Source organism: Seriola aureovittata, chromosome 14, assembly GCF_021018895.1.
Source record: "Seriola aureovittata isolate HTS-2021-v1 ecotype China chromosome 14, ASM2101889v1, whole genome shotgun sequence".
In the NCBI taxonomy this organism is placed as follows: domain Eukaryota; kingdom Metazoa; phylum Chordata; class Actinopteri; order Carangiformes; family Carangidae; genus Seriola; species Seriola aureovittata.
Window position 1 is genome coordinate 12,506,652 of NC_079377.1, and position 14,275 is coordinate 12,520,926.

Genomic DNA, 14,275 nt, shown 5'->3' on the forward strand with positions numbered 1-14,275 from the left:
GACAAGGGCTTGCCTCAGGAATAATGAAATAATGTGTGTCAAAACCCTAACAGAGATATTGAACCAAGATTAACTTTTTGAGAGCTGTGCCTTATCCAGTGTATTTAGTAATGGAGATAGTTTAATATTTCTATATGTACAGGAACAACCTTCCTTTACTTTGTCAAAACAGAAACTGAAAAGAAATGGCACAAAACACACAAAAGAACAAAGTAACTTATTATGATTTATTAGTTTTTAATCTTATGTATTTTACATACAAATTTTACATTGGTAAACTGACATTTGTATGATCCCCGTCCCCTTTAAACTCAGATAATCAAAACGTACAATTGGAGCCCTTTCTCTTAGTCACAGCCCATTTTCTATCAAACCCGCTTGGCAGAGGAGAAAGTCAGAATGTCGGAAAACTGCAAAATTAACCATTTAAAACAAGTGTGAAAATTCTGCTGTTGTTTCAGGAGACGAACAGAAGATCTGTTAGTGAGTTTCACACCTTGCTGAAAAACAGCCAGGTAGGACGGCTGTACAGGACAGGGCATTGTAACAAGGCCAGCATTTTGTTTTCCGTGAAGAAAAACAAATTGCAAGCAACAGTTTCAATAAAGATATACAAAATAATAACACTTTATGATTGACAGTGTTAACAGACTGTCTACATACTACAGTATTATGCTCATAGAGGTGAGTGGCATGCTTCCTCCTCTTTGTAGCATAAGATGAGGTTATTCTAATGACTGCCACAGCAAATCCAATACACCTCATGCACATTATGAATGTACACAGTATCAAAACATCACATTGGCAGGCAGCTACTGAAGAGCAACTGATGATCCTCATGTAACCAACAGAACACTCCTAACTATAGTCAAAGTGCTTCTTTTTTTAAATCAACTATATAGATTTACAAAAACAAATGGGAAATGCGTCAGAATATCAAACATTCAACGGACACATAGTAAAAGGCCTAGAAATATCTGCTTCACACCCCCACAAATACAGTTCAACAGTGTGGGAGTCAGTGCCACTTTGGTGACATTTGGTGACAGGATTTAACGGCCTCGGCGATCCTTAGTGCGCTCGCCAAGGCTCAACTGAGAGGACATTCGTTTGAGAGTGTGCAATGTTGAGAACAGAGCAGGGTGGGAAGACGAATGACAGGTGTAAACTGATTATTCACCATTACCAATGATTTATAGCATGGCACATCTGCAACTGCAGTCCAGGTTGATTTACAAGTCTTGGATTAGTGGTTATGAAGAGCTGAGCAGCTTTATGACAGTGGGAGGTTAATGCTTCTGTATTTTTATGATTTTACATCATTTCACCTCATGTAATTTCAATGTGAATTGTTGAAAAATGTTTTTCTAGAGCAGATCAGAATACCAGGATTTTGGTCCCACTGGATACTGCCATCAGGAAATGTTGATTTTGGTTTTCATTCTTTCAAAGAGGACCTGTGTATACAAGTAAACTTGACATTGTAACTACTTACACAAACTTATAAAAGACAAAACTTAAAATTTCCATAACATTTAGTAATTTTACATAAGTTAACTAGACTGAGCTAGTCTGAGCTTTCTCTGACAGCGATATCCCCACCAGTCAGGGCTAGGGTTCACTGAAGGATGTCTGTGCTAAAGTTTGGGATCCGGCAGGGCAAAAAACTAAGACATGTGACTGTCAATGTCAGACTACGTCTCTGGAATTTAAGCAACAACAAGGCCAATGTTCAAAATCACTCTTCTCTAGTTTTATCTGACACATGTTTGACAGCGTTTACACAAAAGACACTAGGGGTCTGCAATATAAACCTAAAATCCAAAGGCAATGAACCAAAAGGCAATAGCTCAAAGGGGAAATAAGCAAAAGAACTGCTGAATCACAAAAAAAGAAACAAATTGCCAAAAGCAAAGCGCTGAACAGAAACAGAAACCATGTTTGTAAACTCGTGGAAGCTTTTCTGTTGCTTTCCAAATGTCTACTACTACTACTTGAACAGAAATTCAGATGGCCTCCCGGTTGAGTCTTCAACAGTCTCAACAAATATTTTGCTGGTCTGTGACGATCTTCTATCAAGGGTTTCATGAACCCCGAAAGCTACAATGTTTCACCCTCCTCGTGTGCAGACGCAGCATTTCACATTACGTTTTGTTAGAAATACGCCACTTAAAAGGCATTTTTCTCCATGTCTATTGTGGAGGAACTGGAAATACCATGATGTGATGATGAAAGGCAAACTCTCACATAGCACCTCACATCCTGTATAAAGGTGTCCTACTTATGTCGACAGCTGTGCTATTCTCTACGTCAAAGCTGGGAAAGCAGGACGTGGGGGTAGTGAGCCACTACCTGAGATACAGGCCGCCCTCATTTCACAGCTCTGCCTCCATTTCAGATACAGACACTTTGCGTTAGGGCATGCGGGCAAAATCCATGTAATGGCTACTGGATTAAATCAGTAAAAGGCTTATGGAGTTATCGCTTCCTGCCTCCTGGAGGTATATGAGTAGTGGGACCCCAGAAATCAGTGCTGGAGTGCCACTCTTCCATGTTGGCTCAAATCATCTGACTACACATCACTCCTCGGCCTTTTAGCTTCGGATCTGCTGAATCCAACAGAGCCATAGCATTTAAGGGCAGCACAGGGAATCTGTGTGTGCGACTGCTGTGCTTCTGTACACAAATCCTAAAAAGAGGTCTCCCGGGGCTAGCCCAGATGGTAATGTAGTATAAAATCATCATGGAAGTTTTTTCTCATGAAGGTAGCAAACATGTTTGAGCCGCGTTGACTTGCTCTCTCTGTCTTTCATTGTAGCAGGACGTTTCTTCATAGGCTGCGTCCCATAATGATGATGTCTTTGGGAAAGCCCTCCATTTTGGCCACTTCAAAGCATCCCAGCTTACTATAGAAGTCCAACATTCTCTTATCAGTCTGACGAACCTTGCAAAATGCACCATGGGACCCTGGAAGCGAAAGATAAAAACTATGTCAGTAAAAAATAAAATCCTAAAAATAATGTTCCCAAAAACCAGTTTTGCCAAATATGGTGTTCAGCTGACAATAATCCTCTACTGCATCCCTGAACGCTAATAAATCGGTTCAAGAACTCCGTCACAGGAAGAGATTATTTTGGTTGGTGCTTTGATAGCTCCAGGTGCATTTTTCTACTTTGATTTACATTACTTGCTAAACAGACATTAAAATAGACAAACAGAACATCCACACTTAAGGTCCTAATCAAAAAAGGGATGCATTTTATCATTACATCGATAAACTGTCTTCTGAAAACCGAGCTCTGGACTCTGGTCTCATTTTCACAGTACAGCTAGATAAGATCACTGAGCCTGCTTGTTTTCAGCTTTAAAGACGCAGCTGAAGTAACACTCATTGAAACACATGTACTGATTTACACTTTTTTTTCTTAAGTCAAATTAAATATTCTAACAGCCTGTTCCTAACATGACTAATAAAACTAATACAATATGTTCTTTCTGTAGTTAGTACAAGCAGTATCAATGAGCATTGTTGTCATAACTGATCATGACCGCCACCTACCGTTGGCCTTTAGAGAAGATAGAAGACATCCCATCATGCTTTTGGCCACACTGGGGTCAGTGACCTTGGCGTGAATATCAACCTTAATGAGAGAGGGGAAGTTGGAGAGGAAAGAGTCTGGAAGACCCTCCTCCTCTTCGTGGAAACTCAGCATCATCTTCTACAGGGACGACAGACAGACATGGTTAAATAAAAATTCAACAATAGGAGACACAATCCACACAGTCAATCCACCTGATATGGATTAATGATGGTAAGAAAGATGGATTAAGACCCTACCTCAGCCTCTGTGAGATCCTTCTGGCAGTCAGGCTTGTGGTATTTCTCTTGCATGAAGGGAATCCAGTTCAACTTGCATTTCTTGATGAAGGGCTTGACATCCACAGTTCCAAGAGCATAACCGCAGATCCCTTCATCATCCTCGAGCACAAACCCATAGTCTGAGCTCAGTGTCAGGAGACCTCCCACTAACCTGTGAGCAAACAGTAAGGATATTGTCAGCCATGTGGTTTGTACAGTCTTTAGTCTGGGCTGATTACAAACACATAAATCCTTACCTGTCTCCTATGAGGTCAGGATCGTCATCAGAGAAAGGTGCATCCTCCATTCCTTCACAGTACATTTCTTTACAGATTTTATAAACTGCACCCTGCAAAAAGAAGGATCGATACACCTGTTATTGTGGTGGATGAGTTGACACACCTCATAACATTGGATATACAAGCCAAAGCATAACCCAGAAAATTCCACAAAGAAACGTAATGTGCATAAAGTAATTTTGGAAAAACACAGTCTGAAGCTGCCTTTACATTCAGCACATATATTTGCTGATATACAGAACAGTTGCGGCGCATTAGCATTAGCATTGTGGAGCAAAACATTCCAAGCTTAAACTAGGTCAGGTCTGCTGGGAACACTTGTAACTGGTAAAAATCAATTCTTCAACCGTACATTAATAAACATTATTAATGCTTAGTAACTTTTGGCACTTAAGGACAAAATACATGACTTCTGGCAAAATGAAGGCGACAAGGGCAACTCTAAACACACAAACATCTTACCTCATCTTTGGGAAAGTATGGCCTTATGGAATAGATTTTGGAGGTTGGCATTGAAGGTGGAGGTTGGTAGAAAAGATCGTTTGCACCATCTATTGGCAACAATCTCTGTGGGCATCAAAAGAAACAGGTTCAGTTTCACTGAGACAAGGCGGTGTGCTGCTTTGGCTGACTGCCTCACTGTGCATTTGCTACAGTTGAGCCGCTGTCAAACCAAAAGGAACTATAGAAGAGAGCAAAATGCTTTGGAATGACAAATATTTAAAAAAAAGAAGATATAAACTGATGTTCCTTGTTGATCTGACAATGGACAACAAGAGCAAACATCACGTTTCTCATTTTTGTTAAAAGGAGCATAGCACAACAAGCACATACATATTTGCTTCTCAAATATAATAAAGGGTGGTATTTTGGTCTGACTAAGGTTTTACTGGCTGAAGGAGATGCTCCTTTCCCTTTTGTAAGGCATCGCAATATTTCGCTGCGCAGGACCCTCCTGTTGAGAAAAATAATGATGCTGGCGCAGAGAGACAGAGAGAACTCCAGGAAAAAAACCAAAGAGGCAAATTAAATGTGAGCTAACTGAGTCATTCAATAGCACTTCAGTTGCCATCATGAGTCTTGCTATTCTCCAAGGATGGAGATGTTACTTTGAGGCTGGACAGCTGTGTTTGATCATGGAGTTTTCCCATTGCAAACATGCTTGCGTACTCGCTGGCGCTGCGATGCTTTGTGCGTGCGCTTGCAAAGGGTTGGCTTGGTAATTTGTGCGCTGTGCTTTCCTGCAAAGAAATGAGATGTCATGAAAATAAAACCTAGCCATGCTCGCTTGCGCTGCGTGCGCCAGGGAAAAGCAGCATCTCCTTGGGCAGTTGCTGAAAGAAACTGAAATTAATCAATCAGAAAATATCATGCCAAACACTGGCTGTAAACCTGTTTTGTCAGGATGGGTTTCAGGTCACCCATTCCCCTCACACAGACTGACAATATCCCAAAGTAATACAAGGCCATGAACTTCTTTGGCGAACAAGTGAAGGGGATGGAACTCAAATTTTAAGAAGCCTGACCCATTCCAATCAGCTCACCTTTGACAGACCAAAGCCCTTCATACCTACGCACACATTACCATAGTCGTCTTTGCTCACAACACTCTTTTTTTTTTTTCCATTTGATTGCTGTAAATTCAGTGCATTAGATACCTGGAACTCTCCTGCTAGACCTCCCCTAAAGGCCCAGGGCTCTTGGTCTCCTCTAAGGAACTGTGCTGAGGACTGACTACGACACCCTGTTAGGAGCAGAGCCAAGCGGACATTGTTACCACAGGATGGGGCTCTCTGACACAGATGAAGGGAATGGGGAGATGGGGAGGAAGGGGGTCATATGTATCTATTAGCATAATCCATATAAATAAATTTATTTTGTTTTAATCATTAAAACATAAAAAAGGACCTAATTTGGAATAGATCAATTATATTCAGAGGAAAGATCTTAAGGTAAAATGGGGCTCAAGCAACTAAAGCTTACGTGTTTGTAGCAAAGAATCAGGTCCACGATATTAATTGTTCAAAAAACAAATGACAACACTGTGTCAATAAACCACGTCACACTGCTCCACATAACATGGTATGCAGGTATTTAGAAATAAATCTTTCATGCAGTGGAACGCATTCTCCATCAAAAACTGAAGAGAGAACAGAGTCAAGTGCAGTTCAGCCCCCTTTGGTGTTTCAATAAGGGTGATAATCATTTGAAAAGCTGACAGACTCCATAAATATTGTACTGACCTTCAGAGCCAAAACCTGTACTGCCTATAGACTACAAAAGTAAGCTTCAGCTGCCGTCACCCCACTGATCTTAGCACCCCGTGTGAAGTCACATTCTCATCTTATCTGCCTCGTCACATGACTAGGGAGCATGAGTCATCAAACCAGGGAGACAGACCGCGAGAGAGAGGTAGCATGAGCATTCACTGTGTTAAAGGGCCTCTCAGCTTTCTGTTAAAAGCCAAAGTCAGACAAACCACAGATGAAATAGATAAAGGGGACAAAGCATATAAAAAAGGAGTATATATCTAAAGCACTCAGGCCTCTTAAGAGTTTGTATGCATTAATGTGGCTCTCAACAAAGTCTAACCCAGGTTGATGAGGAGTCCTGTCATGTGACCAGACAAATGCAGCGCGCGGGCAGGACACCTAACACTGCCTCAAATATGAACCTCGCCCTGATACCTAATGCAATTCCTCTGACGAGCTGACACAACACAGCATGCAGATGCACCCACGGGAAGGAACTCTGAACTTGCTTTCCCAAAGTTAACCACCACAAAAACGGGACAAAAGAATGATCTCTTAGTGGTTTCACTTCCACCTGAATTATCTATTCAGACTGTATCGTCTTAACACAATCACAGTCCTGCAGAGAACATGCAACTCTTGCTCTTGCATGGTCCAACCAACGTGTGTGTGAACACAATGATCGTAACTACACAGTCAGAAATATATCCCTGAGTAGGATGAGGATCATGTGCCATGGTTAAATTTCAAAGCCAAGTGTAAATTCCCTTGAGTAGGTGCATCAGGCTGGTCTGAGCCTTTTCTATAGGCCTACTGACAGAAACAAAAAAACATGTTAGAGAGAAGCTGCCAAAGAGAGAAATTTGGGAGTTAACACTTAGGATTCAAAGCTAAATCGCTGCCCAAAATGTGACTTCATCCGGAAGGCTGCTTCCTTTCCTCCAAATCAATCTTTTACATTTATAGATCTAGTTTAAGAAAAAAAAAAAAAAAACATAAATCTGTCTCAAACATGAACAAAAGAACGAGACGCCTGCACTGGGCATACATCGGCCACTGTCGATCCAATAGCAGTAGAAACTTGTACTGTGGATTCTTCCATCTGTACATAGTGAAGGGAGAAAACAGTAGAAAATTGTTATTAGTAAGTGTTCTCAGTACAATAACCAGGGAGGTTGTGACTGAGTGCCGGCTGCACAGCTTCTATTAAAGGGAAGACATGGGGACTGATGTAAAAACCTGCTAATAGCAACAGCAGAAGTCAACAGTTAGGCATTTAACAACACTCCAGTTATTAAGAAGAATATTCAAAGATAGCTATATATTTGTACACTCCACAATGTTGCTAGAGTGGTTACAATTATTTACTGATGCAATAAATCAGTAGTGTGGAGTTTTGATGTGGCTTTGCCAGTGCGGGTATGCTGCCTGCTGTGTACTGTGGGCTAGAGTCCTCAGCTTTACCATATAGCCGGACAGGACAGAAACCTGTGAATGAAACTGGGTTACAGGGAGTAACCTACAGGCCATGCTGGTGCTTCAGAATATTCAAAACAACACTCCAAAAAAGATGGAGATGTTATCACAAGGCTGAGTGCATCACAGTGCAGCCTCAGTGTAGAGACTACTCAGTGAGGCAACAACACAAAACTTCCTGTAATATATCCATACGCTTCATCTTCAAACTAGCTGATTGAGTTTATGCACAAGAATGGCCTTCCACAGTCAGTCAGTCAACTTGCTCTCCAAGCTCGCGTGCGCGCTAGGGCATGGAGGAGGAGGAAGTGGGGGGGGGGGTAGGGACGTCCCCCTGGCACCCATCCCCACAGACAGAGAGATGGAAGCAAGTGTGTCTGTGTGGGAATGCAGCAGTGATGTTACTGGATACACAGCAAGCAGCAGTAACCCTGCTGGGACGTTTGCCACAGAGACCCAGTTTACATATCACCAAAATGGAGCAGCTTGTTATGGAATAAATAAGGACGATGCTAGCAGTGCAAGCGGCATTCAGTCAGACAAAAAAAAAAAAAGAAAAAGAGAGAAAACAAACAACATGTGTGAAACAAGAGCAATTCATAGAATCGTAACTATTAAGAGGTGATGCATCTGGCCTGATCTTTGCTATGGTATTAGACACTACTCGGATTCTCACCCTGTATACAGGTGATGGCCATATTTCTCTATGTCATATTTCTCTAAGAGCCATATTTCTGTAAGTTTGTGATCAGTAATACTACCATCTGTTAAGCAGACTGAGCAAGATAAGTGTATTACAAATTTGCCTCACTAAACTACATAGCACTGGACTGCAACATAATCCATGCAGTTAAACAATCAATCATAAAAAGTGCTTTTTCTTTATATAATCTGACTTTTTTTTTATTTTTTTTTTTTTTTTATATAATAGTAAATGTGTCTCTAAAAACGACAAAAGTCAGGATTACCAGACTTGATCAGACTACTGCTATGCTACTGCGCTCTAAGAGAAAGCAGCTCATGGTTCCCCTCATACATACCTAGCCACTGGACAAAAGACTTGACCATAGAAATGATGCTCTTGATGTCCCAGATGTAAGGGTAGAGGTCGTACAGGATGGTGCGGTTGGCTGAATTGGACAGCCGCGTGAACATCTGGATGACGGAGCAGCACATCTCCTCAAACTTCTCTGCCCTTAATTGCCATTCTGCTACCTGCCAGACAGTGATTGGAAATAAGAACAAACAATGTTGAGAAAAGACGCACAGCTGTTACTTATGATAAAAACAATGGTTCTGTTTTATTTGCTGCCCCATTGTGACATGATAATTTGGACAAGACATCATTCATCTTATTATTTAACTCTGAACTTTTCTGACTGTGATAAGCAAACTTCAAAGAGAAGACTGGTGGTTTAATAAGGGGGAGCACAGAACACAGTACTCTGTGGTGCAGGCACACTCCATCTCCTGTCATAACCACACCACCCAATGGGCAGTATGGGTAGTACACATCCACCATTTTGTTTTCAGCAATGAACACTACCATAAGGAAGTTCAGTAAATGATGAACTAGTTTTTTCAGACAGACCCCTTTCTCTTACTTCTTAATCAGTCCACGGGTTTATTTCAGTGTATTAACCCACCTTTTCAGTTTCCTTTCTCTTGCAGTTGACACTGACGACACTGCTGTTGGCGCGCAGCCAGTTGAACTCCTTTAACATCTGCATGGACTTGGGTCCATGTTCATAAGGCAGGTAGAAGAGCTCTGCCAGCAAGCTCAGGTCCTCGAGTGTGAGGGGCTCTGCTGTGAACAGGGGCTTCTCATTGGGCCCAGGCACAAACACATCCTGAGGAGACAAACCAGTTAAGTTAACTCTGTGGGGAACTCAAAGTTTTTTTGTCTTCAATTTCAGACATAAGAGGAAGAAAAAAAAAAAAAAAAAAAAAAACTCACAAATGTTTGCGGAACTTGTTTGAGCTGATCATCTGTCTGCATAGGAGCAATATCACTCCCAGAGTCCTCCTGGAGTGACTCTTCAGGGGACTTTGACTCTGTCAGACTCTCCTTGTCTGTATCCATGGGCTTCAGGTCCTCAGCCATCTTCTCAGCTAAGATGGGACCAACATGCTTCCCCTCTGGGTCCGCTTCAGCTTCAGCCTCGGGCTCATCTTGCTTCTCAACCACCATCTCCATGGGCTCCTCATCTGAATCCTTCTTCTCCACCTCCACCTGCACAGGTGCAGTATAAAAATACTTGAAGAACCATTGACAGATGCTTTCCTCTCCAATAAACAAATGATAAAGAAAGAAAATGAATTTTCTGTATTTTACCAAACAAATTAGAAAAAAAAAAATGAGCAAAGAACTTGATCAGAAGGCATTCAAAAGAACTGAGGGGTGTGCAGGACTACTAGCAGTCATTATATAGTCAGTTGCTTATTTAATCAAGTGCCTAATAAGTAATTTTAACTGTATAAATTACAATATATTCACATAAATAGAAAAGCCTGATTCCTCTGAGAAGCGTGCAGTACTCATGCAGGTTATTAAAATGGTACAATTCTCTGTGAATAACAATAAACCTCACCTCCTCTACCTCCTGAGGTCTTTTTGCCATGGAGTGTGAGAGTGGATCCAGACAGAGAGGCGGCATGGCTGGAGACATGATGGGCTGCTGGAACACAGTCGTGACTGTTGTGGAGGAGCAGAGAGAGGGAGCAGCCATGGATGACACGTCGATGGCTGTGCCCTTGGCACCACTCTGAGGCACCTGTCGGCCTGACAGACAGAGTACAGTTTTACTACATTGTGTTCTTGAGCCTGACATAAAACTATAATTTTAGGCTATCAATGACGATGTTATGAGCCTACTTCAAGTTATACTGCTCAGAATTAATAATAAAATAAAACCATTAGCATAGAGATATGACATCATAATGGGACTGCTCGTACTGTTGTATTGATGAGGCACACCAAATTCCCCAAGCCATTCTGTGAGAGCCAGTTTTAGAGCAAGCTGTGGGCTGTAGAGCATGTCTGTCTCCAGTTCTTCATCACTGCCCTCATTCTCTAACTTGATCTGGATGGACACTGTGCTGTCCTCACCGTCCGCTAATCAAACACAGAAAAACACAGCAATGATAAATGACCTGTGTTCCGATACCACAAGACAATGTAACGCCATACAGAGGGATCACACTGTACCCTCACCAGAATCATACTTACTCATGACCACATCCTTGCGCACGCCATTCATATTAGACTTGTACCAGGTGGCCAGAGTGTGGATCGCTACAAAGTTGGACTCAAACTCGCAGTTTGGGTTGGTGAGGACTCCTTTCAGTCTGGGGATGAGCTCTGTGGAGCGCCCCTTGTATGGACCCAAGAAAAGCCTCTTCTGGTCATAATCATTTGCGTGAATGTTGTCCCAGATCACTGGGGCTCTTTTTAGGATTTTTGACACCTCCTCAATTGATTCCACTGTAATATCTTTGGACACAACCTTGGGGCCTGCAGAAAAACACATCAGAGTTTAACATTCCATCTACTTCTCTAACGTGTATGACTGTATGTTTAACAATAGTAATGGTGTTAGTCCGTTGACAAGAAACTGTGTTAGCCTCACCTGTCCATAGCACATCAATGCCAGGTAGGAGCTTCTCTCCTACTGTGTGGAGGTAGGGGGATTGAGAGACACTTGGGTAGCAGAAAGTCCCACAGTACTCTATATTTCAAGAAACAAACAAAAAAAAATAATGAATAAATAAATGGATCAACCATTTGTGTAAAATGTGGATGGATTTAAACAAAGAACTGAGGCACCTGTGGGACAGAAGAGGAAGGTTTCGGGCTCTCCCAGGTACTGGTAGATTTCGTTTGTAATGGAAACCTGAGCGTGTGCAAATGAGCTGAACACCTCTTTATCAGCAGGGCACATGTTGTGGTCAATATCATCAAAAAGTAAGGCAAATGACTTGCAGCCAAAGTGAGAAACCTGAGGGGGAAAGAGAAGGGGGTTTGAAATGAACGCAGAAGGTAAGATGTATGGAATTGTTCTATCAAGAGTTTTAACACATTGTCCATGCTCCTGTCACACGAAATCTTGCAATACCTGATCAAGTTTCCTCTTGAGTGCAGAAACCTCTTTCTGATTGGAGAAGGTGATGTCTAGTCCAGGGGAAATGGCATAGATGAACTCTATCCCATGCTCCTTAGCAGCACCAATTAAAGTCATAAGTTGCTCTAGAAGAAAGTTGGGGGGGGGATCACTCACTGAATACATTTTGGTGCTTTTATAACGATTTATGTAAAATCAGAGATAGAATCACATTCCAAACAGGTTTAACACTGGAATACGCAGACTGTCATTAAACTTAGATAACCAGATATTGTTCAGTTTCCTTGCCCCGAGACAGCCAATCCCAAGAAATGTTCTGAAAAGTCACCTGCTTCTTCCACTGAGTAAAGCTCTCTCCAGAACATTCTGTGTTTGTAGTCATCTTTGGGTGCATAAAGGTATGTATTCAGTCCCCATTTCTGCTGCCTGTGAAATGCAGTGTTGTACAAACTCAGTATAGCAACTGAAATCATCTAGATATACAGCCACGAATGTTAAGAATATGCATGCTTAAATAATTCAGATAGTTCATCATACCTTCTGAACAACTCCTTCCTCTGTTCCATTGTCCATGGTCGACCGTAAAAGCCTGCATCAGTAAACAATACATTCAGTTCCCATGCAGTCTGCAGTGCTGGTAATCAACAAAATTTCCTGTGCATATTGACCTGCTTTTACTGATACTAACAATGTGCCCCTAGTTGCGGGCCGGGCTGTTAGGGCCATTAGACATTTGTTTTACGTTTTTTTTGACTGTTACAGTTTTTCTGTATTAACCATTTTGTTCAGGAGTTGTCAACAGTATGACAAATGGCCAGTTTACTAGAGGTGAAGAGTATGGCTTAATAGTCCAAACTACACAAAACACAATTTGTATAATGACAGTAACAAAAGCAAATCATTCTTCCTCTTAATGGTGTAACCTGTCAGTGTTTGGTATTTTTGTTTGGCACATTACTATCAACATGAATCCTTGTGATCAACACTGGAATTACAGATCACCTGTTAATACCTGTGGTAATTCAATATAAATTCAACGATCTGCCCGTCAACAACATGCGACAATGTTGAATTACAATCTGCATTCACGATTGATTTGAAAAGCTTGCAACATATGTTTTTTTGTTCAATCTTCCCTTGTGTTATTAGACAATTGAAAATTGATTATAATTTGTACACTTGACTATTTCTAGTTTATACCAATAATCATGTCCCTCAGGAAGGAGGATTGCTGCAGCATTTTGATGGCCTATATATGACTGCATGCAGACCACAAGCGGATCAAACGTCAGACTTGAATGTTGTAGTCTTATATAATCGATATTACCTTCCACGACTCCACTTATGAATTTTCTGTGACCCGTCGGCTCGACTCCAATGCTGGACTCTTCCACTGGGCCAGGGGCCTCGGCACAAGAATCTCCGGAGACTGGGCTGGGGCTCGGCTCGCCCTCCACTTGAGGCGCCTCTAACGTTTTTTCTTTCTGTACCATTGTTAGAGATTTCCCTCGACGAAAACCCAACAAACTCAGAAGAATGCAGAAAGCACCGAGTAATTTTTTTTAATGTAGTTAAGCAGCAGATTCAACCAAGCAAAACCTGGAGGAAATAGATCGCGTCACTGTCTGTCTAACGTTAGCTAGCGTACGGTATCAGCGAGTCTATCAAAACTGTCCAAAATGTAGTCACTGGTTCTACAAGATGTAATCGAAATTGCTAACAGGTGGTATAGGACATCGTTTATGTTGGTTAATATTTAAAGAAGAACAAGCCGTTCGGTCGGTTTTCTCCGATCATTTTCTTCTCTTTATGGTAGATTTGCCCTGGTTTTAGTCGTTTCTTCCTGTTTACACCGAGTGCGCATGCTCCTGGGACTAGATTAAACCAGTCAAAACTAGATCTCCGTGACAAAACACTGCAAAGATGTCACCATAGCAAAGAGATAGATGACATTTATACCCTGCAACTCAAAACATCAGCACGTACCCAACGTTGTAAAAGTTAAAATTGTTTTTGTAATCATTCATTGCAGCAAACGGACTATTGATGAATGAAGTCAAATGACAGACTTCGCAAGTGAACAAAATATCTTCATTACGATACATGGTGTCACAAACATTTAATAATTTGTACTTTTTATTTAATTGTGATAAATGAAAGCAATAACATTGCACTGAGTTATCAAGAAACCAGATTAATAATAGTCCACAGAATTCCTGAAATCAGAAAATTCAACACCAGTTTACCACATTGACTTGCTCCGTTGAC

At 41.4% G+C, this 14,275-nt stretch overlaps 1 protein-coding gene across 1 annotated transcript; it reads right to left on the reverse strand.

Moving 5' to 3' along the window:
* Positions 1-213: 213 nt before the first annotated feature.
* oga (O-GlcNAcase) lies at positions 214-13,873 on the reverse strand. The gene is made up of 18 exons (XM_056395465.1): positions 13,335-13,873; positions 12,545-12,596; positions 12,336-12,433; positions 12,002-12,132; positions 11,713-11,884; positions 11,516-11,614; positions 11,116-11,400; positions 10,843-11,001; positions 10,478-10,668; positions 9,844-10,119; positions 9,533-9,736; positions 8,927-9,101; positions 5,817-5,902; positions 4,621-4,725; positions 4,117-4,208; positions 3,839-4,031; positions 3,560-3,719; positions 214-2,967 (listed from the first exon to the last, which is right to left on the reverse strand). Exons 1-18 carry the CDS (start codon positions 13,498-13,500, stop codon positions 2,831-2,833), a joined length of 2,781 nt encoding a protein of 926 aa, XP_056251440.1. The 5' UTR covers positions 13,501-13,873; the 3' UTR covers positions 214-2,830.
* Positions 13,874-14,275: the final 402 nt, after the last annotated feature.